Here is a 16921-nt window from a genome sequence, read left to right as displayed (position 1 = left end):
ACCCCATCAGAGCCTGGAGCTCAGGGCAGGGCTGGGGACAGGAGCTTCTCTGAGAACATCCATTCCTCAGGGCTGGTATCCTGGAGCCATGGAAACTCAGGCAACACTAAGTGGTGGGAGGAGGAGACACCACAGAGGCCTCCCACCTCATCTGAGCTGATGAAACCCTGGGATGGAACCTGGCTAGTGTGACTGAGGCCATGGGGACCAGGCAGGAATGGCATCTCAGACAGCCTGGGATTTTTCAAAATCTTCAGCTTTTGAGGTAGGACCTTATGGGGCAGGACCTCAGCAGCGGATCTGGGTCACCCACTGTACACCGAAGCGGCTCCTGACTTTCTTTTTTGAGATGGAGTTTCGCTGTTTTGCCCAGGCCGCAGTGAAGTGAAGTGGCCTGATCTTGGCTCACTGCAATCTCTGCCCTCCCCCCCCCCGTTCAAGTGATTCTCCCACCTCAGCCTCCCCAGCAGCTGGGACTACAGGCGCGTGCCACCACGTCCAGCTAATTTTTGTATTTTTAGCAGAAATGGGGTTTCGCCATGTTGGCCGGGCTGGTCTCGAACTCCTGACCTCAGGTGATCCATCCACTTCAGCCTCCCAAAGTACTGGGATTACAGGCGTGAACAACCGCGCCTGGCAGATTTTTTTTATTGTTTTTTGAGACAGGGTCTCGCTCTGTCGCCCAGGCTGGAGTGCGGTGGTGTGATCACAGCTCATTGCAATCTCAACCCCCTGAGATCAAGGGATCCTCCTGCTTCAGTCCGCTGCAAGGGGCTGGAACTACAGGCACGCGCCACCAAGTCCGGCTAATTTTTGTAATTTTTTGGAAGGGGACCTAGTTTTGAATTAGCGTCTATTGTTTACTTCCGGTAGCCGTGGTGGAGCTGGCAGAGATTTGGGGGATACTAAACACACCTACAAATCATGCTGTGAGATCCCCCGTTTCAGGGAGAGCCGCTGGCGAAGGACTTGAAGCACCGTCGCAGCTTGGAAGGGGGGCCCCCCTGCGACAGCGTCCCACGTCAGGGGCGGGCCCAGCCCCGCGGGGGAGTGGGTATGGGCTGGGCAGCGGCTGGCCAGCGGCTGGCCGGCCGGTGGGGAGCCCCACGGTGGTGGGGAAACCCTTGGCGCCCCCACGGAGCGGTCCCGAAGAGGTGGCGGTGCCTGGAGGGATGGTCCGCCCCGACTGAGGGTTTCTAGCCCTCGCGTGGCGTGGGGACAATTAGGCGCCACGCCCTGTCGCTCCGCTGCAGGACGCTCGCGAGGCCGGGGACGCCACTCCCAGACCGGGAGGGACGCGCACGCTCACAGTGAGGTCTCTTAAAAGAGCCCCACCTCAGTTTTCTCATCTGCAAAGTGGGGCCTCGTAATCCTGCCCGACCTGGCGCGGGACACTAGGTGTCAGGGATTTTGGTGACCTCACGCTCGAGGCCTCTGCAAAACGGGGCTGTCCAGTGGCCCGGAGATGCGGCTGGCGGGGGTTTTGTCTGGCGGGGGAGTCTTAACGGAGAGGCCACGCAGGCTGGCAGGAAGCTGCTCCACCCGAGGGGGCTCAAGGAGAGGGGATCTCCTCCCCGCCAGACCCCGGCCCCACCGACAGGCCCCGCCAGAGTAGCTCTAGGGTGTCTTCCCAGCAACTGCCCCGCACGCACTGGCTAGCTGGGAGCCCCACCACGGCTTTCGAAAAACCCGCACACACCAAGACAATGTGTCGTTCGCTCGTTTCGCGCAAGCGGAGTCGCGTCCGCCTTCCCGAGCCCCAGCGCACAGACCTCAGGCCGCTCTCGCGCTCTCCGGGGCCCCGAGAACAATGCCCGTCCTCTCCGCGCGCAGAAGGGAGTTGGCGGACCACGCGGGGTCGGGGCGACGGAGCGGGCCCAGCCCCGCGGCCGGGTCAGGGCCCCACGTCTCGGCTCTGAGAGCCCAGCCAGCCCGGGCCGCGCACCTGTCAGGTCGGGGAACCTACGTGCGCCGCGACACGGCGGGAGGCGGGCCGGGCCGGGCCGGTCCCCTCGACCCTCCCGGAACTAGTCTCCGAGGCCGCGGCGCCCACCGGAGCGGAGAGGGCTGGTGTCCCGGAGCCTTCGAGTCGGGGGCTAGAGCGGCCAGGCCTCCGAGCCGGGTCGAGCCGGGGCTCGCGACGCCTGCGTCACGCGAGGGGGCGGGGCCGTCACGGGCGGAGGTCGCAGCCGGAAGCGGAAGAAGCGCTCGGAGCGGGGAGTGGGGCCTAGCTGCAGCCGGAGCCTGGGAGACGGTAAGTGTGGGCTGGGGCCCGCGGCGGCGACAGCGGTGGCGGCGGCCGGGGGTGAGTCGGCGGGGCAGGCGCGCTGGTGCCATTCGGTCTCGGCTTACTCCCTTTCTTTCTCCTCTTCGGCCCACCTCGGGCCGCGGCCTCGACCTCTCACCCCTGACCCGCTGCTTCTGCCCCGGAGGGCGGTCACTGCAGACCCTGACCTCGATTCCGCGGTGTTGAAGGCGGAGCCTGAACGGTCTCTGGGGCCGCTCAGGAGTCCAGTTTAGGCTTTGTGCCTGCCCGCGGAATGGGGTCGGGTCCGACGTGGAATAGCCAGAGACCCTTCAGACACCTCCCCTACCCCTGGCTTCAGACTTGGTCCACAGACGACTCCTCCCTTGGCGGCCTGGAGTTTGATTCTGGCCCAGTTCGGCTTTGCCTCTGCCCCTAGGTTTCCCCTCGGCGCCACTGGTGGCGGTTACAGGAGAGGGGACTCTGAGACCCTTGGGACCTGGCGCGGCAGGAAGGGACGCGAACTATAGCGCAGGCCCCCTTGTGTGTTTTGTTGTGGTGATGGAGCCGCTCCAGCCCGGGGGATGGGCTAGGCCAAGCTGACAGTACAAATCCCCTGGCTGCTCCTCCGTCCTGCCGGGAGTCTCTAGCTTTAGTTCCGGGTGTGGGTGCCCTGATGTGGAGCTGGGGTGGAAATTGCCTGAACCAGGCCCCCAGCAGAGGCGGAGTTGGCGGCCTTCCAGCTTCCCTCCTTGATGTCCTTGAAAAGAAGAAGCGTTTCACCCGTTGGTGGTGGAGGCTTGCTAGGTGGCAGGTTTGAGGTTGCAGTGGTAGGGCAGTGCCAGCCAAAAATAACCATGGGTGCTGGGGTGGCTGGAATCTGGGAGGGCAGCCGCTGACCTGGCTGGCTGCACTTCTAGTCAGCCCAGTTCTCTGGCCAGGAACAGCAAATGAGAAGCCGACAAGGCCTGTACTCAAAGTTGACATCCCTGGCTTGGTTTCCTTCACATCACCATTTTCCTTATTGTGCAGAGCAGAGCTTCCCAAAGCATAATTGTGGCCTTTAGCTGCTTTTTAAACAAGCTGTTTGCTGAGGTTTTAGAGAATCAGAAATAATTGAGAAATAGGCCCTAGAGCCCTGGCTGGGAGGATGATATCTGCTATTTCTAATATTTTACTTGCCTAGAATGTGTTAAAGGAAGGATACTCTTTATTACTGCTTTGTGTGCGGTACCTTATAACTCTCATACTTCTCAGCTCTTTTGCCAGGCTGGGAAATGTTATCTCCGTTTTCCAGGCATGCTAACCAAGGCCTAGAGTGCCTTGTCTAAGGTCATGAAGCTGGTATGTGACAGCACTAGGATTTAGAGTTTTCTGCCAGAGCTCTCTCCTCCCAGTTTCCTTGGAAGGGACTTATAAAATGTCTGTAAGACATTTAACACACCCCTGAAGTGTTACCTGGAACTTTTAAATGATTCATGAAAAGCTGCCACTAGTACCTCTGTGGGCACAAAGCTGTGCTAGGCATTTCACTTACAGGACAGACATATTTTATCCTCATAGAACCTTGTAAGAGATTACTATTCCCTTGATGCAAGAGGAAGCTCATGGTCAGAGTAGTGTAATAATTTGTTCAAAGGCACACAGCTAGAAGTAGCATGCCATGATTCAGATGGACATCTATAAGACTCTGAAATTGTGCTCTCCATTGATGTGAATATGTATGGACATAAGAATCTTCTAGGTCCCAGGAGGGAAGTCTTTGACCTGGTGTGACTGTGACCATGTCCTCCAGTTCTGGTGTTTGTCTGCCCAGTGAGGATGGGCAGGATCATACTTGCCTTATGGCATGATATGTGCCCTGGCCAGTGGAGCATCTTCTGGGTCAATTAGTCGGATGTGAGTTACTGCTTTCATTCCATAACTTGGGCACCTGACCCAGAGTAATTGCAGGAAAACAGTGAAACATTAGTCAACTGATTACCAAAACAACAAATCTAAGCTTCTGGGGAGGTGATTTTACAAAATGTTTATCTCCAAAGACTTCCCAGGTAAATGGGGGAAGACATGTTAGTGGGGAGGTGGAGGGCTTTCTTAGGGACACAGAGAGGCTCCCAGGGGTGTGGTCACATAGGCCTCACTGTCCTGCTCATGCATGGGGAGCTGTTCTATGCTGATCTTCTCTTGACGGACCCTGCTGATGAGATGGGGCAGCCTCAGTGGGTTTGTACAAAATGTGCTTGGCCAGGCAAGCTCAGGACTGACCATGACTGGAGGTTGGCTGTGGCCAAGTGTGAGTGTTGGGAAGAAGACTGGCTCCATGGAGGCAGTCGGGTTCATGTATGGGTGGAGCAGGTTGCTGGCCTCACATAGCCAGCTTTCTCCGCTGGTGGCGGATCCAGCCTGGCAATTTCATGTGGTGGATATAAGTCCTCACTGAACAGGGATAGTGAGGCAAGGCTCTTTTACCTGCCAGACGACTAACCCTCTGGCTATTCTGAGATAGGTGTAGGGTAGGATACTAGAGCCGGAGAGCTAGAAGAAGGGACAGTAATGGTACTGTAGGATAAAGGCAAGGCACCTGGCAGGGCACTGTGGTGGTGTAAAAGGGTACTAAATGGGCCTCTGGCAAGAAAGTTGGATACTCTGAGGACCTTGGCATCCTACCCAGTGCTGAGACCCAGGATGAGCCAGCAGGGGCTGGACAGACCCCCTGGGTCCACGTCTCCTTGGGTAGACCCTCAGGAGGGCTATGGAATGTTCCTGAGGCCTGTGTGCCTCTTTCTCCAAGGGCTGCTCTTCTTGTCTCTGTTGTGGCTCCTCATGCTCACTTGTGGTCCTTACTTCCTTGAATGGGGTCCAGTTCAGGGCCTCAGCCAGACAGCGTTCAGCTTCTCAAACTTGAGGTCTTTGAGCCCTCGCCTTCCGTGTGTTGGCTCCATGCCAACAGCCCTTTACCTGGCCTCTGGCTTTATAGAGCATTCACTTCACGGGACTCCCCAGGCGGGAGGGAATGGAGTGCAGGAGGCTCCCGTTTCTCCTGCCTTTGATCTCCCTGCGGTAGTGTTCACCGTCCCAGGGTTCCTGCCTCAGTCCCTGGCCCTGGCTCACCCAGTTCCCTGAGCACTCAGGCCACCAGGCCAGTGATGCTCTGCTGGGAGGCAGCTGTTTGTTTGTTCACTGGCAGAGAAGGTTGTTTCCCATTGTCTGCTGTTTGACCAGTGTGACCTCAGAGTTCTTCTTGCTTCATAAACCTCTGGGAGGGGCCACCTCCAAACAGAACAATGGGCCTCTTCAGGAGCAACCGGGAAGCCCCAGGCAGCCCCATGGCTGGAGGTGGCTGGCTGTGTATTTAGCAGGGCTTTCTGTTCCTCGTGGTCTAGATGCATCACTGTAAGCGATACCGCTCCCCTGAACCAGACCCGTACCTGAGCTACCGATGGAAGAGGAGGAGGTCCTACAGTCGGGAACATGAAGGGAGACTGCGATACCCGTCCCGAAGGGAGCCTCCCCCACGGAGATCTCGGTCCAGAAGGTGAGAGGAAACTAGATAGGAGGGAAAGGCTCCTTCTGTCAGCTGGGCTCAGCTGTGGCAACTCCAGACTCCTTGAGATGACTCCATCCCCACCCAGCTGTCCTTGGATCCCTGCCCTGTCCTGTTTGGGCTCCTCCACTAACCTCACCTGCATGCCTTGGCCTCAGCAGTAGCTGCCTTCCTTGTCGCCCAGTCTTTCTCTGTTTTGGAGTGCCTTTTCTACACATTCCCCCATTTTCTAGGCTGGCAACTTTCCTGCTTAACCTCCTAAGCCTTCCTCGGTGAGGATTAGGAACATAACCTCACCCCTGGAAAGGTTATTCCCTGGGCCTATCTCAGCCCCCAGGCCAAACTTAAGAGTTGCAGCAGGCCACAGGGAACTCTGGAGGGTGTAGAACCCTTGGAGGCCCTCTACCATACTCCCCTTTCCCTGTACCCCTCCTCCTATGGCTGGAGGATGCTGCTGTTGGACAGGGCTCTGGAGGGCAGGCTTAGTACCTTTGCACCCTCCCCTCTCAGCCATTTCCCACCAGTCTGGATGCTTTTAGCACAGGCTGTCCCCCTTCAGCCCTTTACAGTGGCCCTACCACAGGTCTCTTGCCTGCTAACAGCAAGGACACAGCTGACCAGCATCCCCATCCCCCTTTTGGCAGCCATGACCGCCTGCCCTACCAGAGGAGGTACCGGGAGCGCCGTGACAGCGATACATACCGGTGTGAAGAGCGGAGCCCATCCTTTGGAGAGGACTACTACGGATCTTCACGTTCTCGTCATCGTCGGCGATCGCGGGAGAGGGGGCCATACCGGACTCGCAAGCACGCCCACCACTGCCACAAACGCCGCACCAGGTCTTGTAGCAGCGCCTCCTCGGTGAGTGGTAGCCAGAGTGTGCTGGCTGGGGCTTAAAGGCCTCATCTCTTCCTAGCCTTCTCTCAGGCTGGCTGGTCCGGGTGAGTACTGCCAGCCCTGTGCACGTGCACTGGTGTGCGTGCATGTGTGTGTGTATGTGTTGTCTGGTCCAGGTGCAGGGCTGATCACAGGGTCCTGACCCCTGTGTCTTTTGGCCCCTTCCAGTGGCAACTATAGGAACTCTGGCTCCGATGCTGGCTGGCCTCTGGCCTGTCTATGTCTACACAGTGCTCTAGACACAGACCACGTGGTGCAAGTGACTGGGGACACTTCTTAGGACACTTCTTAAGGATCCTAGTAGAGTGGCTGGTATGGTGGTCTGCAGCTATATGGCTTGGTCTTTCCCACCCAGAGACTGCCTCCTCGTGTAACTGAGTGCTCTGATGTGGACTGCATCCACCTCTGCGTCTCATCTGCATACCCCTTCCCAAAGGCCCCCAGTCTGGAGTGCCTCACAGGACGGGAGGATTTGCCTGTCAGCCAGCTCAGACTGGGAACTTCCCTTCTAATCTCCAGCCAGGCCCTCTCCAGCCGAGCCTCTTTACGAGGGGCAGTCGCGGTGAGGAGGGGCAGGTGCCTGTGTGATGGGGCATGTGAAGAAATGGTGGAAAGGCTGCTGCCCCAGGCCTTGTCCAGTTGCAGGCCACATGCCCAGAGCGGGGCCTGGCCAGTATTCCTAGCACGGAGGGTTGTAAGGTCTCTGGAGCCCTCACTGCGCTCAGTTCCCTGGGGAAGGAAAGCCAGTTGTGTATTTCCGAGGTTACGTGCGGTCTTCTCTTCTCCCCCATCCCTCTTTCCTGCCTCCCCCCTGCCGGCCTTGAGGCCCCTGAGGAGCGGTGGAGAGGCCAGGCGTCTTCTCTGCCCAGCTCTTTCTGTGACTTCTTTGAGTGGCCACAGGTTGAGGGTTGACTGTGCGGGCGATTGCAGCATGGCCCTTTGGCCTCTTTGCACACTGCCACATGCTGCCACAGGATGGCAGTGCAGGTCTGGCTCTGCTTCTCTGTTTGGTGCCCTCTTATCGAGCGTCGTGAGGCTTGGGATGGGCCTAGATTGTGAGCAGCACAGGTGCCAAGGCCAGGGCAGGAGCTGGCATGGGGCCTGTGTGGGCCATTGTGGTAGGAAGCCTTGCAGTTGACCGGCCCAGAGGATCCAAGGCTGCTTTCCTGCTTGAGGCTGGTGGCAGGAGGGCTGCTGACAGAAGGCTGTTTCTGGTAGTGATGGTGAAGTCTGGCCAAGGATGCCGTCTGGAGGCAGGTAGCAGCTTGGCTCTGAGTGGCAGCTGTCAGGCATGTGCAAGTCTGCGTGGGCGAACAGAGGCAGGCAAGGACAGGCTGGGCATTCTGCAGCTGAAGCCGGAGCAGCCGCTGACCAGTCTGGATGGTTGGACCCAGGCGGGGCCAGCTGCCTTCTTGCGCCACCGTTCTCACTGCATCTTCCGCTCTGGCCAAAGCCACATGGGAGGGCCTGGGAGGGAGAGACTCGGAGGAGGAGGAGGAGGGAGTCGGGGCGATGGCTCTCCTCACAGCGTGGCCCTCAGCAGCAGAGGCAGGTCGTCTTCCTGAGCGTTTGTGGCGCTCCTCTTACAGATAATGTCCGAGTTTTCTTTACATACCTGTAGCTGTTTTTACTTTTCTGTTTTTGAAGTCAGTTTGTGTCTTGACGTGTCCCTTGCAATATCCCTATCGTTATATATGCTGTGTGCCTTATGAAATGCTGGGATCTGGAAAATCCAACCAACCAACCCACCGGCTCCTCACCGTCTCCACCTCTGCCTTTGACTGACACCTCAATCTGTCAATCGGAACCGCCTACCATGCGATTGGTCGGATGGCGTTTCGGGGGGCGGTGCATGCAGAGAAGCCAACAGAGCAGTAAGCGCAGCAGCCGGAGTGTGGAAGATGACAAGGAGGGTCACCTGGTGTGCCGGATCGGCGATTGGCTCCAAGAGCGATGTACAGCCACCTTTCGTAAAACTTTACCTCTCTACTTTCTACCCCCCTTGTTAGATGAGACCTCTCCTGCCTGGAGGGGCCTCTAGTGCGCGTGGTGCCTTAGCGGGGCCACCAGTAATTGCCTGAATGACACAGACACTAGCAACTTCCATTTTAAAGAGTGTAGCAGTGAGAGAGAAACCTTTTTTGTTTTTGAGAATTTGAATGCTGTGAACTTGCAGGAGCTGCCAACTCCCTGCCCTCCAGATTCTCATGCCCAATTTCTTTTCTCTCCTAGATGAGATTGTGGGGAACCTGGGTGAAGGCACCTTTGGCAAGGTGGTGGAGTGCTTGGACCATGCCAGGTGAGCGAGCTGGGGCAGTACAGCTGGCTCTGGATGTGATCTTCCTGGGAAGAGCTGGCCTGAGTTCTTGAGGGTGGCAGCTATCAGAGCTTAACTTTTTTCTTTTTGAAGGGTGGCATCAAAGTAGGGTTCTGACCTGTCCATGTTGGGGTTTTGCTGATCCCCTGTAATAAGGGAGAAATTCTTGGGTCCTGCAGGTATGTGGCAACACTGCCCAAGAATTGTTGCTCAGTGAAAGGTTCTGCTCTAATCTCTCTACTTCTCCAGGACTGTAGTGGTGGATATCAGAACAAGGCCAAGGCCCCAGCTCCCCTATGGCTTGGAGCTGCCTCTATAGCTCCCCTATGGCTTGGAGCTGTGATAACTTTTAGGTTCTTGGCCTGGCAAGGGGCTAGGAGTACCACCAAGCCCAGCCCTAAGGGCATAAGTCCCATCCCCTGAGGGTCTGCCTTTGAGGCTGTGCAGATCTTAGTCGAGAGAAACATGACCCTGGGCTTTCTCACCAAGCAGGCCGCTGCCTTCTTCAGTGTGGCTAGGGTAGTGTGCGGTCTCTGCTGAGTGTGCCCAGGAGAGTGGGGTATACCTATGTGTGTCATGCTGCACCTCACTCTCTCCCAAGCCCAACAGTGCAGTGGTTTTGTTCCTTCACCATTCCACAAGACTAGAACATTTGCTTCCTCTCATATAGGTCTGGGTTGGGGAGGCCACCTCCAGGGAGTCAGTTGCCTCCCTGCTGTAGGCTCTCTAGTTGGTTTGGCACTTCAGCTACAAAGTGCTCGTGTCCTCATTGGAGCCGCGTGCCACCCGTATGTGGCCTTCTCGCTGTTGCAGAGATGAATAAACATACTCAGGGTTTGCCTGCGTCATACTCCAGTTAACGGCAGAGTTGGCCACCACTGCGCTGTAGTGCTCCTACATTAAATGGGGTACTCAGGTCATTCAGACCCAGGCATCCAGCCTTCCCTGTGGCCACAAGGTAGACTGAGAGGAAGTTTCCATTTGCTCCAAGTTTCCATGCAAATGCCTGTATGACTCAGTGCGGCCCAAGAGGTTAGGGTTGGGACCAGTGGGTGGAGGGATATGCACAACTATACCATGGCCAGGTGGAGACATGGCAGACTCAAGTAGGTGGTCTGGGCTGCTCCTCTCTGAGGAGCTGGAGGGAAAATGAGCCTCTGGAGTTACTAGGGGGCAGGTGGAGGGTCCGGGGAACCTTTACTTTCACTCAAAGGACTCAAAGGGAGCCAGGGCCAGTGGGGGTTGTCATGCGGAGGCAGAATTCAGCTCAGTGAAAGGCAGGGTCTTATTGTAAGAGCCATGCAACTCTGGCAGGGCTGCCTTGGAAGTGATGAGCTCCCTGTGCTGAGGACTGGGATGCCACGGAGGGACCCTGTTTCAGGAGGAGGCCGGAGTGCATGACCTTTCCCCTGAGAATCTGGGAAAATAGGATAGGGAAAGAAAAGCAGGGGATTCTCTAGACGATCCCTTTACCCTGGGCCTGTGAGCCTTAGGCACCACCGTCAGCCTCCCTGAGGCCTCAGACATGCCCTTCCAGGCTAGGGCTGTCTCACTCAAGTTCCCCACTGGACATCTGAATTCTAGCGGTCCTTTCCTGACAGGGCCTGGCAGCCAGACCTCAGCAGGTTTCCTTCTCTGCTGGCTCCCTGCAGATGGCCTCCTGGGGTGGGGTTGGGGGTGGGAAGCACAGAGCAGGGACTGTTAAAATCTTCTCTGGACACTTAAGAAGGGTTCCTGGCATTTTGTGGTCACTGATAAACGCTGTGGCAGGTAGGTGCGGCGGTAAAAGGAGTGGCCCTGGACCCCACAGTGAGAGGTACCCTTGCTGGTACCCCTACCTCTTGCCAGATCTTTACTCGATCCTGGCACCCCCATCCCTGTTGGCTCAGACTTGCAGACAAGCTCAGGAAGGTCAAGAGGTGCTGCAGGAGGGCTCTGGGTGGGATAGCCTGGCCAGGATTGGGGCTGCCTGGCCTATAGGTTAGGTCACTATGTGAGCTCTTGGGCTGGCGCTGGGTAAGCAGGATTGGCCTCTACTCTCCCACACTCCTTTGGGAGCTGGCAGTGGCCGAGAACATAAAAGCCTAAGGCTGGCATGGATGCCAAGGACATTAACTCACAGATGTCAGGGAGCTTGCTGTTGGGTGGGCAAAGGTCTGGTGTTGCATGGGGCAGGCTGGGCATCCAGTATCTGCTTTCTTCAGTGCAGGCTGCTCTGGAGCAGTGTTTGTTGGGAGTTGCTGGATTGGGGTGGTGGGTGGGGGAAGGACTGGGCAGCTGCTGATGAGAACCTCTGTTTCCTTCCCGGGTACCAGAGGGAAGTCTCAGGTTGCCCTGAAGATCATCCGCAATGTGGGCAAGTACCGGGAGGCTGCCCGGCTAGAAATCAACGTGCTCAAAAAAATCAAGGAGAAGGACAAAGAAAACAAGTTGTGAGTGTCTGCAAGGAGTGGGAGGGAAGCCTTCAGTGGGGCTGCTGGACCCCCAGGGGCTTAGTAGTGTCCCTTCACCCATCTGCACTGTGCCTTCTCCCCACACTCAGAGCCAGGGGAGTGTGGCAAAGGTCTTGCTGGAAGCCTTTAGACTGCAGTCCAGGCTCCACCTCAGCTGGCTCTGTGGCCCGAGGCAGGCCTCCCAGGCCTGCATTTGTGAATTGGGGAGCTCACTGGGTTATGTTTGGGGTAAGACAAGATAAAAACATGAAGCCGTTTGGGGCTTTCACATAGTAGGAGATACCCAAAGGAGGGCCTTTCTGTGGCAAACACACTGAGCACTCTCCTTCACACACTGTGCTGAGCCTGGGCAGATGGGTGAATCCAGCACACCCTCACGAAGCTCAGCAGAGTGGGCAGGTCAAGAAAAGCAGCACCAATCCTGCAGAGTGCACTAGCACTTTCCATGTCTCCCTCAGCAACTCTGAGGCAGGGCTTCTCCCACATCATAAGTAGGGAAGCTTGGAGGGCTTGGACCAGAACTCTGGACATCTCCCCTACCCACTGCAGGAAGCTTAATCCTTGCCCAGAGCTCATCTGGGGATTGGGTGATGGCTGGTGGGGAGAAGTGCTCTTGCTGTGGTTCTCTTGCATTGTGTGTATCTGCGTTCTGGTGTGTGACCCGGTGGCCTAGGAGAGAGTTGGGAACTGTCTTCATCTGAGAGAGGGGGTGAGGCAGGCCCCCAGCACACAGCCTGAGCCCTGCCCATCCTCCTCCTCCAGCCTGTGCGTCTTGATGTCTGACTGGTTCAACTTCCATGGTCACATGTGCATCGCCTTTGAGCTCCTGGGCAAGAACACCTTTGAGTTCCTGAAGGAGAATAACTTCCAGCCTTACCCCCTACCACATGTCCGGCACATGGCCTACCAGCTCTGCCACGCCCTTAGATGTAAGTGTCCACCCTCAAAAGAAGCATGGGCAGCCACATGCCTACAGCCAAGTCATCTGGTTACTTGTCCCCATTCATTCCAGCACGTTACTAACCATTCTCCTGGGCCTGAGGGACACCAGATCCCCTTTGGCAGAAAGGCCTGTCTTCAGGTGGGAATCTCAGTGTGAGGATGGAAAGGTTAGGGCTCCCTCCAGGGACCGCTGGACCAGCCTCTCTACCCCCAGGCACTCAGGAAGAAAACAGAAAAGAACTGCTCCAGAATTGGCCTAACCACCAACCCCACCTCCCTGCTTCATGCATGGGGTAAAAAGGTAGAAGCCTGACCTGACAGGGCCACAGGTCCTGCCCACATGGAGACCCTCTGTGCAACCCTGACTTGTCATCTCCCTGCCAGCCTTGAAAAGCATTTGATGGTGCCAGGGCTCAGCACTGTAGGATTTGCAGTGGTTGCAGCAGTACAGTAAGGCTCCTTGGTGAAGTTGGTAGACCTTGAGCTAGAATATAGAATAGCTCAAGGTAACCCTGCATCGCTCCCCTACCCTGAGCACTGCTACTTCGTGATAGGCTGCAGGCCACTGGGGTGGGAAGCCCCACATGGATGAGAAGACGGGTGTCTTCCTCCTCCCACAGAATTTGCAAGATGGGACAGGGACAAGGTTTCCAAGCAAGGGGAACAGCTTGGTGAGGCCCGGAGCCTGTTATGGGCTGAGAATTGGCTCCAGTGGAATAGGCTATCATTGGGGAGTCGTGGGCCACACAGTTGTGAGGGTCTTGAGTGCCAGATGGGAGCCTTGAGCTGAAAAGTGACTACAAGCAGGAAGCCACTGTCAGAAGGGGCTGGACGGGAAAGGCTTCCCTGCTCATGACTAGCGATGAGAGGCGGGGCTGGCTTCCTGGGTATGCAACCTATGCACTCAGTCACACAGGACCCTGTGCTTGATTCTTAGTAACTTGAACAGGGGACCTGCATTTTCATTTTGCAAAGGGCCCTGCAAATTATGTAGCTGGTGCAGGGAAGAGGGAACCAACTCAAGGCTGTTGCTGTAGCTTTGGTGAGAGACAGGTGAGGAGGCCTGGTCTCTGCAGAGGAGAGGTGGAGGGAGGTTTTTCAAATGGCAAATTTCTTTCCCACCCCCCTGCTAAAGTATCAGAACCCTCCAAGGCCTCAAGTACAGAGAACTCTTGAGAGAGAGGCCAGCACAGAGGCAGGCTGCAGTCCAGCTCCCTGCTGAGGTGGGGGTGTGAGGAGCTCTGGCAGTTGCTGGCATTGGAGGAGGGGTCTGGCCTAGCGCTGGCAGGAGAGCCAGCTTCTCATTTGCCCACTTCCCCTTCTTTCCCTGCTCCCTTAGTTCTGCATGAGAATCAGCTGACCCATACAGACTTGAAGCCAGAGAACATCCTGTTTGTGAATTCTGAGTTTGAAACCCTCTACAATGAACACAAGGTATTGATGGGGGTAAGGGTGAGGCCCTGCTCCAGGGGTGGGTTACCCACTGGTGTGGACTCCTGACCTGGCAGGCCTGCCTTGCTTTTCAGAGCTGTGAGGAGAAGTCAGTGAAGAACACCAGCATCCGAGTGGCTGACTTTGGCAGTGCCACCTTTGACCATGAGCATCACACAACCATTGTGGCCACCCGTCACTATCGCCCACCTGAGGTGATCCTTGGTGAGTGACTGTATGGCCTGTGACCTCGTCACACTGGACTGTTGGGAGGGTATAAACAGAGGCAGTGGCATGCCTGGCAGTCTCTGCCACCCAGGGCAGGCAGAGTTTCTCAGACCAAGAGGCCAGTGTCATGAGACACAGGTGACTGACCTGGTTTTATCTGTCAGCCTTACTGAGAGGGCCTTGTAATGGGATTTGGGCAAGAGTCCTGCCAGCCAGTGTGGTGGCTGCCCTGTGACCTCCAGGCTGGAAGCATAGGGCCAGATCTCACAGCCTCTCCCCATCTTGGCTTTCAGAGCTGGGCTGGGCACAGCCCTGTGACGTCTGGAGCATTGGCTGCATTCTCTTTGAGTACTACCGGGGCTTCACACTCTTCCAGGTACAGCCACCCCACATCGCTCCCCTACCCTGAGCACTGCTACTGTGATAGGCTGCAGGCCACTGGGGTGGGAAGCCCCACCTGGATGAGAAGACAGGTGTCTTCCTCCTCCCATTAGCCATCATGTGAGATTCAGAGTCTTAAGGATGTATATGCTAAAGGGAGTGCACAAGTCAGGGGAGCTAGAACACTTAGAGGAGTCTTATGCTAGGCCGTCGAGGATGGAGGATGGGCAGGAGGTGACCTGACCTTCTAGATAAAAGGCACAGATGAATAAAGGCATCAGGATGGGCTGGGACAGGGCATGTTCTGGGCAGGGAGCGAAGAGCTAACCAGAGGGAAATGCAGCCACAGCCCAGTCTACCTCCACCCACAAGGGCTGAGGAGCCTGAGCCTGAGCACAGGCTGGCAGGAGAAGCTGGGGCTGCTGCTTCATTGGTAGGTTTGCATCTCCGGGGGCAGTGAGGGCACTTGCCCATCTTTCTTGTTCCTTATTCTCCTTGAAGGGGCCAGAGCTAGGACTGACCCCCTTGCACTGTCCCTAATCTTCCACAGACCCACGAAAACCGAGAGCATCTGGTGATGATGGAGAAGATCCTAGGGCCCATCCCATCACACATGATCCACCGTACCAGGTAAGGACCCCAGTAGCCCCCTCAGGGTTGGTACAGGGGCCTTTCTCTTCTTGGCTGTGGGTCAGCAGGGTACTGGATGTGGTGAGTCTTTGTTGGACGGTCCCAAAAACCTTCCCTGTGTGCCCCTGCAAACCTGTTGCCCTGGTTCTGCTGCTGTCTTGGGAGCTGCTCTTCCCCACCTCCCACCAGAGGCTTGTCCCCTTTCTACTCCCACACTTGACTCCACCCCCTTAATTTTCAGGAAGCAGAAATATTTCTACAAAGGGGGCCTAGTTTGGGATGAGAACAGCTCTGATGGCCGGTATGTGAAGGAGAACTGCAAACCTCTGAAGGTCAGTTTCTGGCTACCCCCAGCTCAACTCATGCCAAGGAGAGACCCCAGGCACTGGGCAGACATACAGCAGAGACAGGCCAGGCCACTAAAGGCTGCCTCCTCGATCCAGCTCTATGGGAGGCGGCACCCAAGACTGCTGGATGCTGGCAGTGGGGCTTCTTGCATACTGTCCCAGAGGGGCCCTTGGCCCTACCCCTTCCCCATAGGGTGGCTATGAATGTAATTGGGGAACACCGGAAGAGCCAGATGTCAGAAACCCTGCTGCTTCCTGTCCCTCTCTCTCCACGAAATTTTGGGAAGGACTAGGCAGGACTGAGGTGAGGGGGAGGGAAGACCTAGACATGGCCAGGAAGCCAACTGCATTTGGTCTGTGTCAACTGCATTTGGTGCTCGGGCAAGTGAATTTCGCAGAGGTGATCTCTACCCACTTGTCAGGACTTTGCATGTGGGGGCAGAGGCATCAATCCAGCAAGACATCTAGTAGCCTGGCAAGTTCCGAGCAAAACGTTAAACACAGGCATGAAAGGAAAGGAGCTGCTCATTGTCCAGGAGGGCGGAAGTAGAGTCCTCCAAGGAGGCAACACTGCCTCCTCGATCCAGTCCAGCAAGGCGTCCCAGAGGCAAGGGGACCTGCTGTGGCTTCCCACGATCCTGCCGTCACACTGAGGCACCTTGTGTCCCTGAGCAGAGTTATATGCTCCAAGACTCCCTGGAGCACGTGCAGCTGTTTGACCTGATGAGGAGGATGTTAGAATTTGACCCTGCCCAGCGCATCACACTGGCCGAGGCCCTGCTGCACCCCTTCTTTGCTGGCCTGACCCCTGAGGAGCGGTCCTTCCACACCAGCCGCAACCCAAGCAGATGACAGGCGCAGGCCACGGCATGAGGAGATGGAGGGCGGGACTGGGCCGCCCAGCCCCTTGACTCCAGCCTCGACCACCAGGCCCCAGGCCAGAGCCACCCAATGAACAGTGCAATGTGAAGGAAGGCAGGAGCCTGCAGGGGAGCAGACTTGGTGCCCAGCTGCCAGAAAGCACAGATTTGACCCAAGCTATTTATATGTTGTAAAGTTATAATAAAGTGTTTCTTACTGTTTGTAACCCCTGGTACCAGTGTGTCCATCTCCAGGCTCCTTGCCTTCCCCTTACCTGACCTTATTAATAAAGTCTTTCTTAGCAGTTCAGCTTGTGGAGAGCTAAGTGTGAACTGGGCCAGGCACAGAAGAGCTAGGCAGGGGTAAGACCAGAAGTGGGGATGTCCTGAGCCCAGGCTGCTGAGCAGTCCTAGACGGCACCTCTACCCTGCTGGCTCCTGTACCTCTCAGCCCCAGAGAACGTAACGGAATCAGCCCACTGTGACTAGCCAGGTGGGGTCTGATTTTCCGCGGCCTGCCAGTCCCATTACTGGCTGGGACTTTAGGCTGTATGTGCCCAACAACTATGGTCTGCTGAGGGCAGGAGACAAGTGGGGCGGGTTCCTAGGCTGGAACAGGCAGCACCTCATGACAGCCTACAGAGCA

At 56.6% G+C, this 16921-nt stretch overlaps 1 protein-coding gene across 2 annotated transcripts in view; it reads left to right on the top strand.

The window, feature by feature from the left end:
- Positions 1 to 16585, top strand: part of CLK3 (CDC-like kinase 3) — a 22552-nt gene extending 5967 nt beyond the window's left edge. The window contains exons 1-13 of one of the 2 annotated variants that reach the window (XM_011968529.1): positions 1097 to 2254; positions 5629 to 5780; positions 6434 to 6650; positions 8545 to 8641; positions 8919 to 8985; positions 11319 to 11435; positions 12219 to 12385; positions 13738 to 13832; positions 13925 to 14054; positions 14351 to 14433; positions 14989 to 15068; positions 15310 to 15400; positions 16091 to 16585. In XM_011968529.1, coding sequence (XP_011823919.1) covers positions 1811 to 2254; positions 5629 to 5780; positions 6434 to 6650; positions 8545 to 8641; positions 8919 to 8985; positions 11319 to 11435; positions 12219 to 12385; positions 13738 to 13832; positions 13925 to 14054; positions 14351 to 14433; positions 14989 to 15068; positions 15310 to 15400; positions 16091 to 16267 — 1917 coding nt within the window. In that variant the 5' untranslated portion in view covers positions 1097 to 1810 and the 3' untranslated portion in view covers positions 16268 to 16585. Of the gene's footprint in view, positions 1 to 1096; positions 2255 to 5628; positions 5781 to 6433; positions 6651 to 8544; positions 8642 to 8918; positions 8986 to 11318; positions 11436 to 12218; positions 12386 to 13737; positions 13833 to 13924; positions 14055 to 14350; positions 14434 to 14988; positions 15069 to 15309; positions 15401 to 16090 lie in introns of those variants that run through there. The other variant, XM_011968530.1, reaches the window with a different exon arrangement.
- The last annotated feature ends 336 nt before the right edge of the window (positions 16586 to 16921 follow it).

This window comes from Mandrillus leucophaeus, unplaced genomic scaffold (assembly GCF_000951045.1).
Source record: "Mandrillus leucophaeus isolate KB7577 unplaced genomic scaffold, Mleu.le_1.0 Scaffold848, whole genome shotgun sequence".
Classification (NCBI taxonomy): domain Eukaryota; kingdom Metazoa; phylum Chordata; class Mammalia; order Primates; family Cercopithecidae; genus Mandrillus; species Mandrillus leucophaeus.
The sequence above is the reverse complement of the archived record's forward strand: the minus strand, read 5'-3'. Positions and strand labels throughout refer to the sequence as shown.